Source organism: Dreissena polymorpha, chromosome 12, assembly GCF_020536995.1.
Source record: "Dreissena polymorpha isolate Duluth1 chromosome 12, UMN_Dpol_1.0, whole genome shotgun sequence".
NCBI lineage: Eukaryota > Metazoa > Mollusca > Bivalvia > Myida > Dreissenidae > Dreissena > Dreissena polymorpha.
The window spans coordinates 56152003-56173196 of record NC_068366.1 but is presented as its reverse complement, the minus strand read 5'-3'; the positions used below and the strand labels follow the sequence as shown (position 1 = coordinate 56173196).

The 21194-nt window shown below is 34.2% G+C and overlaps 1 protein-coding gene and 1 long non-coding RNA gene across 4 annotated transcripts; both read left to right on the top strand.

Moving 5' to 3' along the window:
• Positions 1 to 1775: 1775 nt before the first annotated feature.
• On the top strand, positions 1776 to 7046 carry LOC127853206 (uncharacterized). Of its 3 annotated transcripts, XR_008036528.1 has the most exons (4): positions 1776 to 2107; positions 5485 to 5577; positions 5876 to 6042; positions 6547 to 7046. It is a non-coding gene; the product is annotated as an uncharacterized LOC127853206 (long non-coding RNA). The 3 variants fall into 3 exon arrangements; XR_008036527.1 differs by lacking the exon at positions 1776 to 2107 and having other exon boundaries at positions 5455 to 5577; positions 5876 to 6038; XR_008036526.1 differs by lacking the exon at positions 1776 to 2107 and having other exon boundaries at positions 5455 to 5577.
• Positions 7047 to 13932: 6886 nt separating this feature from the next.
• Positions 13933 to 20935, top strand: LOC127853198 (interferon-inducible GTPase 5-like). The gene is made up of 3 exons (XM_052387474.1): positions 13933 to 15541; positions 16829 to 17046; positions 17740 to 20935. The coding sequence occupies exons 1-3, from the start codon at positions 14945 to 14947 to the stop codon at positions 18932 to 18934; spliced, it is 2010 nt and encodes a 669-aa protein (XP_052243434.1). The 5' UTR covers positions 13933 to 14944; the 3' UTR covers positions 18935 to 20935.
• Positions 20936 to 21194: the final 259 nt, after the last annotated feature.

The following is a 21194-nucleotide window of genomic DNA, read 5'->3' as shown; positions in this document are numbered from 1 at the left end:
TTTAGTACGTGTACTCGGCGGAATAGCTCAGTAGGCTAGAGCGTTTTTACTTCAGGCCTCTGGCAGGACTCCAGGGGTCACTGGTTCGAAACCTGTTCCGGGCAATGTTCTTTTCCTTTTTTTAATTTTATTCTTGATTTTTTACTGGAGCTTTTACGATCCAATGTTTACATTTATCGATATAAAGCATTTAATGAATAAGTTAAAAAATGCCAAAATCTGTGAAAAGGCCCCTTTAAGTTCACAATTGTTCATGGATAAAATGGTTCAATGGTTGTATGAGTGATAGTGTAACATTTGACAGGTTTCTGTTAATTATATGTATATAAATACATGACTGTCACCAGTAATTAATATATTATTAATAGGGTACAGACATTAGCCCTCTGGGACGTTAGCCCCTAGAACATTAGCCCCTTCAAAAAAGTGCACGCTCCCTTGCAAAAAGTTAACCCACTTTCATACCAAAACACACTTAAACCAACATAAAACTGTGTTTTTTCTAAGTTTTTCTGAGCGGAAGTTGGTTTTTGCTAATAAAAGCGAGTTTTATGTGAGCTAAACTGTGCTTAACTGAGTTTAAAGTTGGTTTTTTAAAGTAGATGTGTGTTAAAGCGAGTTTTTTTGCTGTAAGAAGTTGGTTTTTTATGTGTCAAAAGTGAGTCTTTTTATTTATGAGTTGGTTTATGTGTGTTTAAGTGTGTCTTTTTGTTTCATAATCGAGTCTTTTACAACAGAAGTGGGTCTTTTTATAAACAGAAGTGTGTTAAAGCGAGTTTAAGTTGGTCTTTTTATAAATAATTTGAAAGCCACAACAAGGCTAAAAGACTCACTTTAACACACTTATCAATAAGTTGGTCTTTTGTTTATTAACATAACTCAACAATAAAACAATAATTCTTCAACTAGGTCTTTGTTTCATGTTTATAGATATATATTATCAAGGTGAATTGTAAAGGGGCTTTTTTACAGCTTGTTTGCCATTGCACCTTTTGTACATTTATGGGCTCCCCATAATTTTAAGGAAACATTGGATAAAAATTGCTCTTTCAGAACATCACAGGTTCACAGATACTATAAAAATGTTAAAATGTTCAAACTTAGTTTATACCTGAATATGAAATTGTTTGTCTTTCACTTTGAATCAATACATAAATATTAAATATATTATAAGAACAATCACACATCTATAAAAATGTGAATACTTCCATTTAATTCATGTTCTTTGGAGAATTCAATAGACTTACAGTGTGTTTTTTATTCATTTTTTGAGGGGGAGAGTGACACTGTTTCTATAATAAATAAAACTAGTTTCAGTGTGAAAGTGTTGATTAATATATGGAAACTTATGTGGGCTTGCCAGCATCAATTATATCTCCTCAACATAAAAACAATAACTATTTTAACTTTCTTATACTGATATTTAACCCCAATACAATTAATGCCTACCACATTGACCTTTAACATACAATTTAAAAGGCAATAAAAATAAATAATATTTATACTATTAATATTATTTGCTAACACCATTCAGCATGTTTTTTTTAAATATTCACAATTAAATATAATATGCTAAGGGTGCTGTGTATTATTCAATAAATACATATATGTTGGTGTTGAAATCAGTAGATATTTCTCAGATTTAGTAATTGGCTGACATACATAAGAGATTAGCCCTCCCCCCCCCCCCCCAATTAAATCATAAACATTAATTCTTATCACAGTATCAGTGCTCCATCTATAGGCCTAACAAAGGGGTGTTGATAAGACTTTTGATTGGCTGAGCCACCATCTATTTGAAAACAAGCGACTTTGATTGGCTGGAGACAGGAAGTTATGTTTTGAAAACAAAGGGGGTTTTCATCAACTGACTTTGAGCTTTAAGGTATAATTGAGTAACATTAAGACTTATAATTCTAGTTTAAAATGTCTTGAATAACTTTCAGCATGAAGTATTGTGTGGTGAAAACAATGTGTATGTACTACAATGTGTAAATCAACAATAAGTTTGTTGCAAAGGAGATTCAAAGTGAATGGTTAAAGTGATATGGTCTCATAATTCATCAACTGCCTGTTATCTTGGAATACTGAAGAACAGTTGTTTTAGGTTTGTATTTTCATTTTTACATCACTTTTTTATTTAGTTTTATATTGAATTAATTATGATCATTATCATATTTATGTATTGTCACTGGGAAATGTAAATGGATAAGTATAAATGTAATGCAATTATAAGGAAAAACAACACCATTTGAATAATTATGGCTGTATTTTATGATTATTGTCATCTTAAATGTTATTTATACCTATTTCTGGTCATTAATGAACAGATTTCTTTCCCACATATTCAATGAAAACTTTTATATTTTAAATTTGAAGGTTAAACTCCCAAGGTGAAATTTACATTGATTGGAAGATTCTTTGGATAGAATATTCCTGCCAAAAGACAGCAGAAGGGGGACTTAGTCCAAAAAATTAGACGTAAGCTACCCCGCTTACGTCTAAACGGCTACCGTCGTTTTCCTATAGCAAATTGAGTTCAACTTAAACTTCAGTTTTTCTCGTTAAATCTTTGCTAATGCATAAAATTATCATTAATTAGACATAAATGTGAGCGATTACCACTTAAATGTGTAAAATTTGTGCTTTTAAACCACTTATGTACATTTTTTAAAATAAACATACACAACACACAAAGTGTGTTAGTCGTTTATAGAATTACATTGAATTATATTGAACAAAATTATTTTTTGAATAGGTTACACATAACCAATTGTTGTTGTACAACAAACCACATCACTTTTTAGCTTTCTGTACTTTTTAATTAAATGAAACCTATATGTGTGTGTTAAAACTACCAGTTGTATCACGAAGTGTAAATTGATAGGAGATGAATCGAGTATGTGACCCTTACTGTAGTAAATTCAATCATTTCGTAAAAACTATTCATCCGATTTTATTGGTTTATACGTTATCTTGTTGCTTATTAATTCCTCTTTCAAAAAATATACGTTTTAGTATACTCCCGTTGCTATAAATGGATTTATAGCGAGATAAATACAAGAAATACACATTTTATGTTTTACCACCGCGCGTTTTACCGTGTTGTGGCTATCAATCTTGTACAATTAGCGTACAGCGAAGCGCCGAGGTTATACATTTTGATGTAACCACTCACGTCTTTTGTTGAATTATAGTTTCATTTCTCGGCCGATTTTGACAAATTATATATCATTAGAAAGCTTACGTTACGTAGTAAACAGATATATGAACATATATTAAGTTTTTCTTCTGATTTCGACAGCCCGGCGAGTTATAACTTTAACTTTTGCAAATATCATACCGTATTGGAGTTTTAGAATCTAGATCTACGGTTGACATGTTCGTACTTAATACCAATTTGTAGCGTTCTTCTGATTTCGACAGCCCGGCGAGTTATAACTTTAACTTTTGCAAATATTATACCGTTTTGGAGTTTTAGAATCTAGATTTACGGTTGACATGTTCGTACTTAATACCAATTTGTAGCGTTTATATTTGGAGTTCAGTTTTAAAAATTACATCTTGCTTAGGAAAATAGAATTCTGTATACGATAGAAAAAAAAATTGTTTAAAAACGAAAGTAATTAAGGAATGAAGGCGGAAGAAAGTAGCGCGCGTTCCTAACGCACTGAACTGATGCTACGGTCTTGGCGATTATGCTTTTGTTTAGAAACCGGCCATTGAATTTCCTTTGCCATGATTATTGTATTTTTTATGGAATATATTGTGGTATTTTGTTCACGAAACATATCAATAAAGCTTATTATAAATAAATCTTAATAAATTAACGATTTCAGCTCTTGTTTATAACAAAGAAAGGGTGATAAATTTATGATGAAACAGCGTATATAGCGGACCCTCTCGATTTTATTCGGCTTTGCATGCATACTTGAAATAAAATGGGTGTCAAAAACATTCATCGTTTGCTGTTAAATATCAACGAGGGAATTATGTATAATTATATGAAATGTTATTTACCTTAAATTAACAATTTATTAAAGATTCTTGAAAATCACAGTCGGTGTTACGCGGGTCATTTCGTATTTTGACATCAGGGCATCATGTCCAACTATTCAAAATCAGATTTTTTTTCACTGGGACGACGACGGCTTAGATTAAGACAGGCAGACAGATAGTTTATTCAGACTTATACAACAGTACATCGTCTTCAACTCAAATATATAAATTATTTTTAGACGAATTGTTAGGTGATTACACATATAGCAGTGATGATTCTGAGAATGTTGCCATGTTTCTTATCCGTGTAATCTAGAGTCCGTGGTTTGAGCATTTTTATCGCGGTGTTCAACAAAAGATATCTCAATAATCTTGTTTATTGATAGATCTGTGGTTTTATTGCCCCTGTGTTCAGCACAAACCAATTATCTCTTTATGATCAGATACTGTGCCGACCAATACTAAATAACACTATGGTGTCATACGCCATAGCAGGGACATATACTTGTGATCATGCAGTCTTAGTGCAAGACTTAAAAAAGTATGTTGTTTCGCTTGCGGTTGTTAAAGCCAAAATGGGGCTTCCCAGCTGGCACAGCTGCTACAGCTGCTGATATTCGGATCTGAATACCTAAACTTATTCAGACCTTATTCTTAACCGTTGCGCGTTTTACGATATCGGATTTTAGGCGGGAATACAACTCAGTGAAACTATTCAATTTCTTATACAACATTAAGCATATTAACAGTTATTGAAATTAACAATATCAGCGACATCGTTTTAAAGACTAAACACGTTTTCAAGTATCGAATTTAACATGTCAATAAAATATATTAATACCAAAAAAGATTTCATTTAATATTGTTCACATTAAACCTTTAAATGAAAGTGTCGCTTTAACTATTTTCCGTGTCTTATTAAGCCGCGAATCGTTTGCTAAAAACAGTTAACAAAAAGGGCTACACGTTCTAATTCTTAATGAAATACAAAAATAAGTATAACATAATTATTAACGTCCATAAACACACACGGCAAGATCAAAGTTTTAATGGAAAACTAATATGACATTCCACGTAAATTATTATTTTCGTCTAAATCGAATACTATATAGAGAAACAATGTATTTATAACCGACCAATGAATTTACATTATGCAACTTTCAATTTACACAGTGCTATATGGCAACAATATGGAATTTGAACAGTGGTAGTGTTTTAAGGTCTGGACTATCATTACTTGTAAGTTTGTATAAACATTTTTCTAATGCAATTAGTAAAATAATGTTTATATTTTATGTTTAATAATTTATTGCATGATTATTCTGTGCTGTTATATGAATTTGATGCCGTTAAAGCTTCCGACATGAATTCATGTCGGAACGATGCTATTGCAAAATAACGTTAAACGATATGAGGTCGATGTAAATCGACCTCATATTTATAGGAGTAAAGGGGGACTAACTGATGTATGGATTTTGACACCAGATTTTACCCTGCACGAGCAGCCCAACTTGAGTAGATCAGGAGTGGGAAAACCGAGCCCTGTCCTTGACCAAGGAAAGTTGGATTTGTTGAGAGGTAAAACTATACAGGTTTTAGCATTTGAAAGGCGTCACACTTCCGACCAGTCCACACAGCCAAATGAGACCACATATCTTGGTACATTTTCAAACAGTATTTTCTACCACACGTAATTTCTTTTAATTATTTATGACAAGCGTTAAGTCACATGTGATCACAGGATTTAAATTGCAAAAATAAACAAACAAAAACAACAAGCAAACAAACTTGTTTTGATTTAAATTAATAATATTTATAGTAACAAGATATACCATAACAGCAATATTTACCACTTACATTATAAAATATCTTTCAGGACCTGATCTCAAATGAGATCATGCACAAGACGCACCTCGCAAAGGCCATGACAGTATAGTTTTCAGACCTGATCAGCTGGTGACTGCTCTATGAAGTGCTGTTCAACCTCCCCTAAGGGGGAGATTCGAGAGGGTCTCCTGATTGCTGAACACTACGCCATGGTTGGTATGATTCTTTTTTATAGGGAAAAAGGGGATTTAAATATATAGGTGTTCTACTGCCTCCATATTCATTTTGAAACAAACATAATGCAATTGATTCAAATTTGACTCCAGCACATAATCTGTCTTGCGTTAATTTAATACTACTGCTAAAATTTAAGAGTTACTAAAAATTGTGTTTGTGTATAAAAGTTTTGAGAATTTAACACATAGGCAGACAAAAATAACCTCAGTATAAAGTTAACGATCAAGCTCTAATTTTGAACGATATAAAAAATTCAAGCAACAGTAATTTGCCTCCTTGTTTCAAAAACCTCTTTTGAAATCCTTCTAATGTAGATGATGTTAAAATGGGATATCTGAACTGATGATATTGATGTAAAAGTTTATTCCACCAAAATCAAGTCATTCAGATCAGACTTGATTTGGGTGGAATAAACTTCTACATGTTTTTTTAATACTGTAATGTACAGTAAAATCCTGCATTGATTGTTCATATACATTTCAGTTGTCATCTCCAAAAAGTTTGCCCTGCCCATATCAACAGTGGAAGAGAACATGAGATGGGCCTTGAGGAGGCTTCGTGTCATGTACTGCGGGGAGAATATATAAACTGTTTAGTGCTGAGCAATATGTTCCTTTGTTCATAGGTGTAAATATGTGTAAAGGGCTATTCCAGGAAAAGATAGGATGAAGGATTCCTTAATGTTGTCATTTTATAAATCCGGTACCACCAACACAGTTAAAAACAATTATTATTAATTTTATTCTCTGTATCACCCCTCACTAACTGAAACTGTATATAATCATGGTTCATACCCTTCCTCCCATTTTTACCTGTGGTAGCCCAAAGAGGAGAATGTTATTTATTTTAATTTATTATGTTAAATGTGCTCGCATATTGTGATAATGTATCTTGGGTAGATGTTTTCCTGGTTTTGTTAAAAATGCACTGTAAAAATGTTCACATTATTTGTTTTTTTTAATATAAACATTGTTTTTTGCAAATTGTGTGTGTCTTTTATTTATAATCACATGGGGCTTGTAATGATCTGTTGTGATTTTATCTCAAATAACCTTTTTACCATTAAGGTGTAAATATTTTTTTTTACAAAGGTTACAGGTCAAACAAGCAAAATTTTATGATCCCTTAAGCGAACAAAAGACTCACAAAAACCAACTTAAACACACTTTTGTAGACAGAAGTGTGTTAAAGTTGGTTTTTTGTGAGTTTTGGTGTGTTGGTTTTTTGTGAGTTTTGGTATGTTGGTTTTTTGTGGGTTTTGGTATGTTGGTTTTTTGTGAGTTTTGGTATATAGTAGGACATTAGCCCCTAGGTGTTTTAAAACGTTTATAACAATTTTTAAAGTAAGTATTTTTATTCCTTTTTTTAATTTCATATGTTAATACATACAGTTATTTATATGTTGAAGTCTTATATATTTTCTTTTCAATACATAGATTGTACCACACACACACATTTTAGTGTGGTTTTTTTCACAATTTCTTTACTTTTCTTTCTTTTATATGGATGGCAAACCTATTATTAATTTATTTAAATTGTGAGATTGTTACCTAATATAATTAGTTTATTATGTCCTCTCATTTTTGCATTATATATTATATTGTATTAGGACTATTGAAACCAAAAATGTTATTCATTTGCATTAAAATGTTGCGTGATAGTTGGAGTAACAAAAAAAAGAACACGAGCTGTCAGAGGACAGCCGCTGGACTACTTGAGTGCTTGACAGTATAACGTAAGCCATCATGAAGAGGGGGTATAATGTGGGTGTGTGGTCATTGTTTTGAGTCAAGGTATGAATCAAATGTGATCATAAATGACTGACTAATGGGGTTGTTTACCCTCGGGACTTCGGTTAATAAACCATTGCCCGAGCACACTGCTTAACATAAAACTCTGGATAAAAAGGTTGAAAACAGCCATAAAATGGACAGTCCGATTTTACTGGGCTGTACCATTGATATAAATAGAAAACTTTGCAGTGTTGGTGCGGTGCCTTAATAAAAAGCTATTGGTTTAAAAATATCTATACTTATTCAAGAAGCGTTAAAAACGCAGTACTTAATAAAATTAATAATCAATGTCTAGCCTAATGCTGTAAGAAAGCCGTGTTTTAATTGGTTGACTGTGTTTAAAAGCATAGCTCTGATTGGTTATCTCTGTCACGTCCGCGCAAAAGCAAGTAGGTCAATCCGTTTTGGGATAAAAATTTCGCACAAAGAACGACCTTGAAATGGCGTCTGCTCTTGCACGGACGTCTGCCCTTTTGCACTTTTGGAATGTAAACAAAGCATATGAAACAAGAAGGAATATTACTTCTTGAATCTGTTTGAATTTAATATAATTTGTATATGTTATTTAAACTATTATGATGAAGTTATATTAATATTAATAATTAAGTATTGATGGTAAAAACACATACTATTACAGTGCTCCAGCTAGGCCTAAATTGAAGGGCGCCCCGCCCTGCCCTCCCGAACCTCCGCCCTGCCCTTCCTAGGGCCCCCCCTTCCCTTAAAAAAAAAAATTAAATATTTTTTTTTACATATGATGATGAATAAATCTCTTATTACTTTATTACAATACATTGTAATTAATTTATTTCTCATTGTAGACAATATATTTAAATTGTTTAATAATAATGGGAATAATATATTCTAACAATTATTAATAATATATATATTAACATGCAAGAGGAAGCATTCCAGAAATGCTCGCGCGCTCGAAAGTGCCCTTTTGACAAAATACTACGCGTCCAAAGTGCCCTTTTGACAAAAAAGCCCCCCCTGCCCTTTCCAAATCCTAGCTGGAGCACTGTATTACATGTGGTATCATCATTACTAGACCCATTGTTCAGTATTTACTGCAATGCGTTGTTGGAGTGTTTAAACTTTGCGATCTGTGTTTGAAATGTTAAAATCCAAATAGGATTATTTTTAGTATAATGCCTATAGAAAAGTAAAGGAATACACAGATGTGTAATATGTTTGAAAAAAAAATAAATTATATTTAAGGATTTTCCAGATCACAAAGTGGTTTAACATTGCCACTATATATTTACATACATAGTAAAGTACCAGAATTAGGTGTATATTTAATGTTTAAACGAAATGTCATACAACAAGATCTAATCGATGGGAAAATATGCTTATCTACGAACATTAATTAGTAGGAATGCTAGAGCCTGATTTAATAGCTCTCAAATGTAAGATGAATTTGCATGTAGACATGCAATTATATGGAAAAAAAGGAAAAATATAATATATAATAACACATAGGGAGTATCTATAGGGAGAATCTATATTAATGTTGCAATTGAGTATTGAGTTAATAAAAATTGTAATGTGTATAAATTTATGTATGTGGCTCAATGTTAAACACTTGCAGACAGGGAATATAGCCGTAATGCTCCAACATTAGACCCTGTCTGTATGGAACTTAAAGAGGATTGGGCTATGGAGAAGAGAAGTCCCCCCCAGAGTGGCGTTAAAACAATATTTAAAAGTGAGATTAGTAAAAAAAAATTATATGTTAAGGGTAATGACGTACGTGTCTCCAAACGGTCACCTTTATAGGGCCACATAAACATAAAGGGTAAAACAATGTGCTTTACAGGTAAAAATGTGACAAAACAACTAAATTTGTACAAAAAGTACATTATTTACAATATGTACAGTACTGTATGCGTTTATATATTTAAATTACAAGTTGCCACCCTGGAGGGTTGAAAGAAGAAGAGATTTTGGGAGTGTAGGCCGGTGTGAGTGGGGGAGAAAAGCCAGCAGGGGTGATGTCACTTTGTTGAACAAAGGGAGGTAATTGTGGGGATGGAGTCTACAAAGGTTGTTTCCCCAGGACCAGAGGGAGTGCACGGTAAATGAAAAATAGTTTGTATGCAATTGAAGGAAAATTGGAAAAAGGTATGATGTAAAATGGTAAAAAGACCAAATATTGCCTAGATGCAGTAAAACAAACCCAAAAAGCTCTAATCCTATCAATATTATTTGTATATTGTTGAAAACAATGGAGGAAATAGTACAAAAGTTCCTTGTATGGTATGTACAATGGCAATTAAACAGAAAAACCGAGGCACTTTGCTATATAAAATAGCAATATAACATAAATTTAAGGAAATTTGCTATATAAAATAGCAATTTTAACATGAATTAGTGTAATACAGAGTAAAAAGTTTGCTATGGTGTAGAAATAGCAGTATTGAGAAAAAATTAAGGCAATTTGCTATATAAGATAGCAGTTTTACACAAAAATAAGGAAATTTGCTACACAAATTAGCAGTTATAACAAGATTTAATGTACTACAAGGTACAAAATTTGCTATGATCGAAAATTAGCAATATCATTAAAATCGACAATAATACCAAGGGATTGGTATTACCCTGGATAGGGCTAAATAAGGGTTTTTCATGGTATAAGGCCCTGCACCGTGCACTCCAGTCCGACATGGATCTTCGAGTTTGAAGGGGAAAGGGTGGGGTGTCAAAGGGGAAGAGAGGGGGTGCAATGCAGCCAACAATCCCAGGTTACTGGACAGCCTTGTCCTTTCTTGTAATAAGAAATGCCATAAAATATGATTATATTAAGATACTGAAAAATGTAAATGGTGGACTAACGTCATACTCTCATAAAAAATGTATTAAAATAAAGAACACCAGGTCAATACCATTGGCCTGATTTAGAAAGGGCAGCGTTGAACAATACACCCATTAAAAGCTAAAATAAAAGTTGTGTAAAGGAGACACAAATCCAACACAATTACTAGATTACGTCAGTTTTGTGCAAAGATTACACAGTTTAAAGGACAAACAGTCACAAGACTGAATAATTGGGTGGGTGTTGGCTGCTCTCCCTCCCCCAATGACCTAGATTTTGTCAGTTATCTGACAATCCAGAAGGTATTTGGCGAGGGCAGAGAAGACCGGGCCCCTAGCTGCTCCCTTGGGGTCTAGCACTTTGGAAAGGTTTAAAACTAGTCCATGGGAGTGCAATTCAGCTTCGAGGTGGTCGCTCTGCCTTTATGGTTAGGACAGTGCAGCAGCATGTGGGGCGCAGTATGGGGTTCCTGGCACCTAGAACATGCGGGGTCTATACCGAGGACATACTTTGCTGAGTATCTGTCAGGCGGCCTGAGGGTTTTCGCGGTTCTGGTAAAATTATGTCGACGGGAAGACAAATTGTCGGTCCGGAGATTCCACTCACCCACTACAAATTTCTTTGTCAGGGAGTAGATCTCAGTAGGTGCCAGGGGTTCCCCAGCATCTACGGCCCCCCTCAAGAGGCCCCCCCTTTGCCCCCCCTGTCGGCCTGCTCATTCACGCTGATGTTGACATGTGCTGGACACCATACTTATGTGACCTTTAAAGATTTATCTAGGCACTGTTGATGAAGTTCCAAAATGCTAGCTTAAATGTCAGGCCTAGATCTGCTATTTCTGTTTTTTATAGACTCAAGAGATGACATTGAGTCTGATAAAATAGCAGTTTTAGTATGTTTATTGACCAATATTCAGCACAAAGAGTATTTAATTGCCAAACGTTCTGCTGTAAAAATAGAGAGATTGTTGCTGAGCCTGTGGGTTTTGGTAATATTTTTTTAGGGAATTACAAAAGAGTTGGCTACCAAACCAGAGTAAGGGCATTTGGAGCCGTCAGCGTAGATTTTTAGATGCTCAGCATACAAATTATCTATAAGGGAGAGAGCTTCTGACTTGATGAGTTGTGGCAAGTCAGTTTTTGTTATTTTATTAGAGAGTGATAGGTCAACATCAATGGGTCCAAGCGTCCAGGGGGGGGGGGGGGGGGGGGGGGCTCAGGTCTGCTACAGGTACCTTGATCATAAATAAAGAAGTTAAGGCAATATAAGCAAATTTATTAATTTTACCTTGAGAGTCAAGGTCGTTCAAAGGTCAAGGTCTCATTACCAGGTACAGTACATCATGATAGTAAGAAAGTATTGGAAGTTTGAAAGCAATAGCCTTGATACTTTAGAAGTAAAGTGGATCTAAACACAACATTTAACAAAATATTCAAAGTTACTGAGACAAAAAAGGGCAATAATTCCATTAAAAAGCCAACCAGAGTTATGCAACTTGCCCTGTACAGTCCCCTTATGATAGTTAGCGAGTTTTAAAATTTTGAAAGCAATAGCTATGCTACTTTAGGAGTAAATTGGACCAAAACACAAAACTTAACCAAATGTTCAATTATTTAAGTATAAAGGGGCCATAATTCTGTCAAAATGCTTGATAAAGTTGTCTACTCTTGTTTATAGATTGAGATCATGTTGGTAAAGAAGTATGCAAAATGTTTAAGCAATATGTCAAGGGACATAGAAAAATATTGATGTGGTACGCAAACTTTTACATAGATTTATAAATAATATGCATATTATAAGTGAAAAAGGGCCATAATTCTTACAAAATGCTTGATACAGTGTTCTGCTCTTGTTTATAGGTTGGGGTCATGTTGGTCAAGAAGTATGCAAAATATTAAAGCAGTATGTAAAGGGACATGGAAAATAATTGGGGTGGTACGCAAACTTTAACATTTGCACTCTATCGCTTATGCTAACGCCGACACCGGGGTGAGTAGGATAGCTCCACTATATATATTTCATATATAATAGAGGAGCTAAAATGATTTCAATTCATAAGTTTTATGTCTTTTCATTTATGCATTATCAAAGATTATTGTCAATGCATTTGCATGATGCTTTGGTTGAGTTTAAGGATAAAGTTAAGCAAATAAAATTATTAGTCCCAAAGTGCATGTCCTCTGAAGCCCCTGTTGGGATATGAACCCAAACCTCTTTCCTCTGGCCTGGAAAGTATTCTTTCTTGAAATACAAGGGCATGTTAGAGGAAAATGAGCAACTTGCAGACTATTTACCTTCAACAATATTTTATCTGTGGTATTATTTACAAATTCCATGAAGAATATTTTTATCTATCTATCTTACACAACAGAACAACATCACATTACACGCCTCTGTGAATCTGCAACACATTACAGCTTAAGTCCATTTTTGTATGATTTTGCATGGTTCATATATTTTCCATTATTAAAAATTAAGTCATTTTTGTTTGAATACAAAAAATGAAATATCAATATACTAAAACTATCAATATTATTAACTAAAACCCCAATATAATGAATCTTATAAGAAAATAAATTGCTTTAATATCTCTGTCTGAGAACAATTCTGAATAAAGATACATTGTATACATTGGCTAGTATCAAACCTGTTCAATACAAGTACAACATAATAAATAATTCAAGGGAGGAATTTCCTGTTACATGTAGATCAGATAATGATTGGACATAAATGAAGGGGTCAAAGTTTCCCTACAATCATGGGTGGTGGTATTTCATTGAAAAATGTTTTCTATCCTCAATGTGCAATTAAATATACTTTGAATATGTTTGTTCGGTTTAAACACGGTTCTTTTTCTAATAGATGCTGAGCCCGTTGCAGAGGTGTATGTGAGAGCAAGGAACAACTCTGCATTGAGATTGATTCACTCTCATTAATAATAACACTAGAATAACAATTTTATCAAAGATACTGACAATACAGATTATGGCTTATACATAATATCATAACCATACTAACAATCATTTATAATAATAATTATTATTATCAGTTATAAGAAAGTTTTATCCCTGATGGAAGAATGTTGACATACTTTCAACCATTCCTTGAATAAACATTATTAAAAAACAACAAAAACAAACAACTGCCACAAAAAACTAATATGAGGTTTTAATTAGTCAATTCATTTTTAGAATGATTGTGCAATACGTTGTCATCTTTTGTAGAGATTTACATATACCTAGTCCTTTACTGCTGCATAATTTGTTTTAAATTTCTAAAATACATTTATATTTAAATTAGTTATGATTTTTTCACTGAAAAATACGTAATATACAAAATGCCAGAAACAACTTAGTTTGGGTAGGCCCAGTTTTCTGGCTCGCTCTAATATCAGAAACTGACCACACTGGATGACATAATAAAAATTGTCAGTGTGTTACAGTACAATACTATTCCCATGGTCATATGTCTGCCTATGCTTAAAATATTTGAAGCTTTCTTTTTCTTCACTTTAATTGCAAAGCTCCTCTAGGGCATTGACACACTGCGCCTATACTGGGAGTCTGTCTCACATTGATTTTCAATTTTTTTTATAAATATGTATGTTTTTAAGCAATCCTAGTAGTTAATGTTAACATTTTTTAACAAATTCTGTCTGAACATTTGCAAAACAAACAACACGCCTGCATGTGAACATCTTGGAATACCAAGTAAAACGACGCATCACAACGACTATTTGAAACTAAAACTTGGTAGTTATAATAAGCTTTAATAATAAATGACCCAGATTATATCCCCAACTAAATAACCGAAATAGCTTGGGGCCGAATCAATCTGCTTACATTATAATAACAATGTTATTTTTTGTGTTCACGCAATAAGAAAACTAACGAGTACAAATCGTGACGATCTTGTTCGGGGGTTTTGAGTGTACTTTCAGCATCTAAATCATTCACCATTTGCAATAATCATAAAATAGGGTAAGAATCGTTGATATAATACAAGGATACGGTCTTGCATTCCTCACGAACATGTTTATAACATACTACGCATGCGCAAAACCTGTTGTCTTCCTGTATATCTTAACTGCCTCACGGTCTTGCAATTCTCACGCGACACCGGGATTGACTTGTATTATCTACTTTCGTTTTCAGACTACGAAAAACCCGTAGACGGATGACGAATGTTCTTATGTTAGAAATGACATATTAACTATTATGAGTTTAGAAATAGTGTCATTAAGAACTTCTTCTACGATAGAAAAGCGAACATGGCCGGAGAGGTACCGCCGGTAGGCATCGTCGTTCTCGGGCGTAAACATGTAGGAAAAACAAGTTTAATCAAAGCTCTGTGTGGACGAGAAGAACACTTGGAAAGCGCCTCTTCCAGTGTGGAGCCAGTGTTGTATCCATATCCGAAAAACAAGGCGATTGTTTTTTGGGACTTTCCTCCCTTTGGAAGCGACGATGTATCCAATGATGCTTTCACGGCTAGTGTCAAAGGCATTAAATTAGATACCGAACTTTACGAATGTGCTTTGCTTGTGTGCGACGATGAACTCGCCGAGTTAGATAAATCAATGCTCGAACAGGTTTTGAAGTTGAAATTCAGAAGAGTAATAATTGTGCGTAATAAAGTGAACGCTAGTATAGAATTGGATCACACCCTGTGTCCGGAGAATCACAATCCCGATCACGTGTTTTCCCAGTGCATAGGTGGCACAACAGAGTATTTTAAAGCTCATAAGCCAGACCAAATCTTTGTGTTGGACACGTTTGACACTGACAAGTTCCAGTTCAATGACCTTGACGTTTATCTTCAAAGCGGCGCTGGCTTCAACAGGGCAAATCCTGACCGATCATGTAGGGTAAGTTAACGTTCATTTACCGGAAATACAAGTGTTTAAATCCGTTGAAAAAGATTATGTCGATTTATGTGCACAAGTACGAGTTTCCCTTTACTGAGCGATTTTTCTACCCATTTTTCGGGTCAATGTATGTAGGCATAAGTTTATTAGTATGGCAATAGTGATTGTATTGCTTGTATATCTATAAGGGAAACATATACAATTTATTGGGCACATATAAACAATATATATGTATACACCACGAGAAGATAAAGGTTGGTGTAAATGCAGATAGCTGAGCGAGATATCTTCTAGTTAAACTATTGTTTACATGCAGACCACCAAATTGTCAAGGTGCTACGGTTTTAATGGGTGGCAGTTTTTGAAACAGAGCATACAATTAGATATTGTAATTGTAGTAAGCTGGTATTTATACATCAATTGTTTTATTGCTATCTTATTGTCTTTAACCAAGCGCTGAAATCACATATTTCACAGATATCTTTTTTTTAAACCAAAGCGCCCATTCACAAGCCGGAAGATTTGAACTGTATATATCAGTTACATGTAAGACTAAGTCACTTTTAACTGTTATTTGAATTATGCAACACTATTTTTGCATCTCCCTCACCAAACACAAGTGTGAGACCTTATGTATACATTTATCAGAAAGTTTTTTAATAACAGGAAACGAATGATCCCCCTATTGAGAATTGGTGGAGATTGCGTAACGCACAAAGCACATGAGTCCCTTGTCCAAAGGCCAATGTAATATTTAGAGGCCAAACATAACAGATGCAAACAACATTGTTAATATTAGCAATATTTAGTTTAAGGAAGTTTTTCGTTCTGATTGTAGCGTTGTGTTGTATTCACATTTATACTTTCTTATGAGTCTTTATCTCACTAATGTTCATTCTGGGCAGTTCGGGGACAGACGGAGAGTCAATGACTCTTTTCGAGTTTGTCAATTTTGGTAGAAAAACAAATCTCGCACCAGTCCAAGAAAATCGTTAGAAAAAATTAATCTGCCCGTTCTAGTAATATAACACGACATTTATTAAATTTTGGTACTAATCGTTGTATCATCTAGATATTTTTGCAAGAAAACTGAATATTCAGCATTACATCAGGTCACTTTATGTGTAGTTAATGATTTCCACATAACAGTTTACCGGCTTCTTAGGTTACCGGCTACTGTCTATTCTAATCATTAACATGGGTAAGGTTATAAAGGTACCCACAATCACTCCACCGGCCAACTTTACCGATTTTCATAAAATGCTTAATCTTTTTTTACACATTCAGAAAAAGTCAAGAGGACAGAGAATCTATAAGGACTATGACAAGCATCAGTCAGAGAAGAGTTACGACCCCATCCACTGTGATGAAAAAGAACAGCACTCAATTTATACCAGAAAAGACGGAAGTACTTTCCGGACCATCGAGACCACTGGAGCCAATGACGCTACTCGATGTGATGAAGGAGCGAGTGATACCTGCATTGGTTTTGACTTTAGTAAATGGTATGCCAGCAGTGTTGTTGTTTGCATTCAAATATGGGGCCGTAATATAGACTCATTCCCAATGGTAAAAAAAGTATATATTTTTCGCAATTCGGATCAATTGCCAAAAGAAAGTTGAAAAAAATATTCTTTTAAAAATCTATGCATTTATTTAATCGCCCATCCAGTTCCATGAGTTGAACCTTAGTAAACCTAATTTTGAAAACACGTTTATTCTCATTTTTACAGTATTTGTTAGCAAAAACGAAACCATACTAATTTCACAAATTTGTTAAAACGGCGCGATTTTTTCAAATTTAATGGGACCCGGTCCCATTCCCAAAATGTTGAAAAATAAACACTGACCAGTTTAACTTAATGTGATATTGTTGGACCTTAATAAGCCTCTATGAATGTTATTTATCCCACGATATGTTCACGTATGAAATACAGTATATACCATTCATATTCAATTCAAATAATTACACAGCTGTACATGCATGTATATGTTATAAATATTCACTGATAATTAAGTGGTTGGTTACACAAACTAAACGGTTAATATGCATGTCATTAAGAGGTTTATGAACGTTGTACAGTTACAGTATAGATTACTATATGTATCTTACTATCGACTGACAAAGAGTGATACTAAAATTATGGTTTGGTGTTGAAGGTGCCATGTTCTTTGAATGTGCATATTTACCATTTCAGTCAAGATGACATCAGTGACATCACTGCTGACGAAGACGAAGTGAAAGGATTGCTTCGAGATCTGAATCAGTTTTCTCCAAGCAAGAGGCATGATGTGATCAGAAGAACTCGAGATAACCTTGCACGATGGGAAACAGAAACTCTTCACATAGCTGTAACGGGAAATGCTGGAGTTGGCAAATCGAGCTTTATAAACGCTATTCGAGACGTCAAGCCAGATGAAAATGGTTGGGCACCCGTTTCTGTCGTTGAAGGAACCATGCGTCCAACAAAATATAGCCATCCCGTCTTTCCTAATATATTTTTATGGGATCTTCCAGGCGTTGGTACAGAACGTTTTAGGCAAGAAACGTACATGGACCAGGTTGAATTTGAAAGGTACGACTTCTACATAATTGTTTGCGCAGGACGTTTTACAGAAAACGACCTATGGCTCGCCGAAACGATTCGTCAAAAAGGTAAAACGTTCTTCTTTGTCCGCACGAAAGTTAAGCAAGACATCGATAACGAGAGACGAGTCTACGCGGGCCCATCGGTTTTCGACGAAAAATTCGTGCTTAGAAAAATACGGAGTAATTGTTTAGATAGTTTACCAATATCGCGGCGTGGAGGAGTTTTCCTCATCGACAATTACGAACCACACCTGTACGACTTTGGTAAGCTGGCAATCGCTATCATACACCATTCACCGCCGGAGAAGAGACAGGTGGCCACGTTTGGGATGTGTCTTTTGACCGAAGATGTCATAAAGGTAAAGGAAGAAGAACTAAAGAATCGGATCTGGAAAACCGCCCTGATGGTTGCCGTAACTGATGCGTCGTCCATTGATGTGTTTGGCATTTCGTCAACTGATGATTATCTTCTAAAAGAGGCACAGTTCTATCGGGAGCAGTTTCAGATAACAGATGCACACTTAGAGAAGTACGCTTCAGATGAAGGTAAAACGAAAAAAGAGTTTATTGAGTGCAAGAAACTGAAGTCGACGATACTAAGCCATAGTGCAAAGATACCGATGCTTTTAAAAATGCTAGGTAAATCGAGTCCAAAGGTTAATGTTATTCTGCTTCCCTTACTAACGGCCGTGACCTCCGGTGCAGTCTCGTTTGGAATAGCGATAAAATTTCTGCATGTTGCTTTGAATGCTGCCGTTGAAGACGCGAGAAAAATTAACGGTTTCACACAGTCAGACAATTGATAAGCTACCCTGAACTTATCCATTATTACAAGGATTTATTTTGAACGTTATACACTTACTATGAATACATGTTTTAAAAGAAGTATTTCGTGTAACTGCAATGTGATGTTATTTACTTCACCTGATAATCTTTCAATTAGAACGTCCATATCTAGTCCAATAAGGGAAATATGTATATAGAGAACATTGTAACTTTAAGTCAATAGTGATTTAATTACATTATTCGATGTTTTGAACTTACCACGATAGGTGATTTTTATGTCCCCCACCACTATAGTGGAGGACATATTGTTTTTGCCCTGTCTGTTGGTTGGTTAGTTGGTTGGTTTGTTTTTTTGCCCAAACTTAAACATTTTGCCATTACTTTTGCTATATTAAAAATAGCAACTTCATATTTGGCATGCATGCGTATCTCATGGAGCTGCACATTTTGAGTGGTGAAAGGTCAAGGTCATCCCTCAAGGTCAAAGGTCAAATATATAGCTTCAAAGCGGCGCAGAAGGGGACATAGTGTTTCTGACACACACAAATCTTGTTTTTAATTTTAAACACATTTGGGCTTTGATCCGGCGGGCTGTTATAAAGGTCTGATACAGATAGTATATTAATATTAAAAATATCATATACGGGCTTTTTTATTTCAGAGTATGAAACCTCTTGACTTGCAAAAATAGAAAAAAGTTGAATGTACCTTGCAAACAGGGAAAACGAGGTATCTGCATAAGTAATGGTATAAAAATGGTATGTAATATTTCCACAACCGACACATGCACGGATTTCCTTGTGCATATTCCTGTTTATTATATTGGGAGAAAAGAAAGTTGCAAGTATAATTGATCTTTTATTTGTTAAACAATTTCTGTTCAATACATATGTATTACAGTTTGATTGATATAGGTTTATATTCCAACTGAAAAGTGTTAAGCACAAAGGCATATTCAACTTCAAATCATTTACTTTAACAATATTGTTTATGTAACAAAGCATGTTCGAATTTGATTCATACATTTAAAGATTTAAAAGATCTATTGTATATTTTCATTCTATTCATGAAGATATACAAATTATGTTGTCTGTTCAAGGTCAATTTTCTTTTGACACGTTGCATGGTCAAATTTGAGTTACGGAAGAATAAAATAGCATTGTAGGGTGATATTGTTTATAACATGCTTGGAAAGTATGTTAAAACTATTTCTTAAGAATTATTATTTGAATTAAAGTCAACGAATAAGATAATCAAGTGTCATAATATGGTCATGTTTGATAATTAATTTGACTTTATAGGTGGATGCTTGAACTCATTTTATTCATTTTTTTTAAAATAGTGTTTGATGTTTAAAACCATTTCATACAGTTTTTAAATGACCTTGTGGGGTTTAGTACATGTCGCCGATTTGTTATGTGCCATTCATGTTTTATGCCCACGGTTGGGTGGCATATAGCAGTTAAACTGTCCGTCAGTCCTTTTGTCTCTCTGTCAGTCTGTGCGTCCGTCCGAAAACTTTACATAGGCTATAACTTTTGCAATATTGAAGATAGCAACTTGATATTTTGCATGCATGTGTATCTCATGGAGCTGCACATTTTGAGTAATGAAAGGTCAAGGTCATCCTTCAAGGTCAAAGATCAAATGATAATTTCAAAGCGGCGCAGTAAGGGGCATTGTGTTTCTGACAAACACATTTCTTGTTGTTAATTAAATACGTTGTGAATTGAAATTTTTATATGAATTATCATATATTAAGCGTTGTGTGCTCTATATTGATTAACTTATGTGTATATTCAATTTGCTTGTTTGGTGTTTCTAGCTGTTGTCATTGTTATGTACATATAACACTTTTTATTATTTGATGCGCTCATTTAACCCTTCGTTACCTCTTCCTGCTCATGTTATAATTTCATGTTGTTTTCATTGTTCATTTTTCTGATGTTTTATTAGATTCTTTTATTTTCTGTATTATAAGTGTTTATTTGTTGCGAAAATACATTAATGTTGTGTTGTTTTCGTTTTTTCTGGTGTTTTTTAAGATTGTTTTATTCTCTGTCTTATACGTGTTTATTTGCTGCCACAATACATGAATGTATAGTTTATACAGTTACCTGAGAGACATAATAATGACAAGTTCTGCTCAGTGGCATTCATGATAAATTAACTAATTGCTGTTTATAGTGATTTGTATGTATGCATTAATAACTTTATTAAGTTTTGAAGTGGCATGTTTTGTTCAGAAAATGGATGTAATGGATTGGAAAGTGAATG

What these genes read in the sequence shown, in the direction of transcription:
- LOC127853198 (XM_052387474.1), top strand. Translation starts at nt 14,945, where the DNA reads ATGGCCGGAGAGGTACCGCCGGTAGGCATCGTCGTTCTCGGGCGTAAA. An exon ending in ATCCTGACCGATCATGTAGG is followed by an intron (nt 15,542 to 16,828) that starts GTAAGTTAACGT and finishes TTACACATTCAG; the next exon opens with AAAAAGTCAAGAGGACAGAG. An exon ending in GGTTTTGACTTTAGTAAATG is followed by an intron (nt 17,047 to 17,739) that starts GTATGCCAGCAG and finishes TTACCATTTCAG; the next exon opens with TCAAGATGACATCAGTGACA.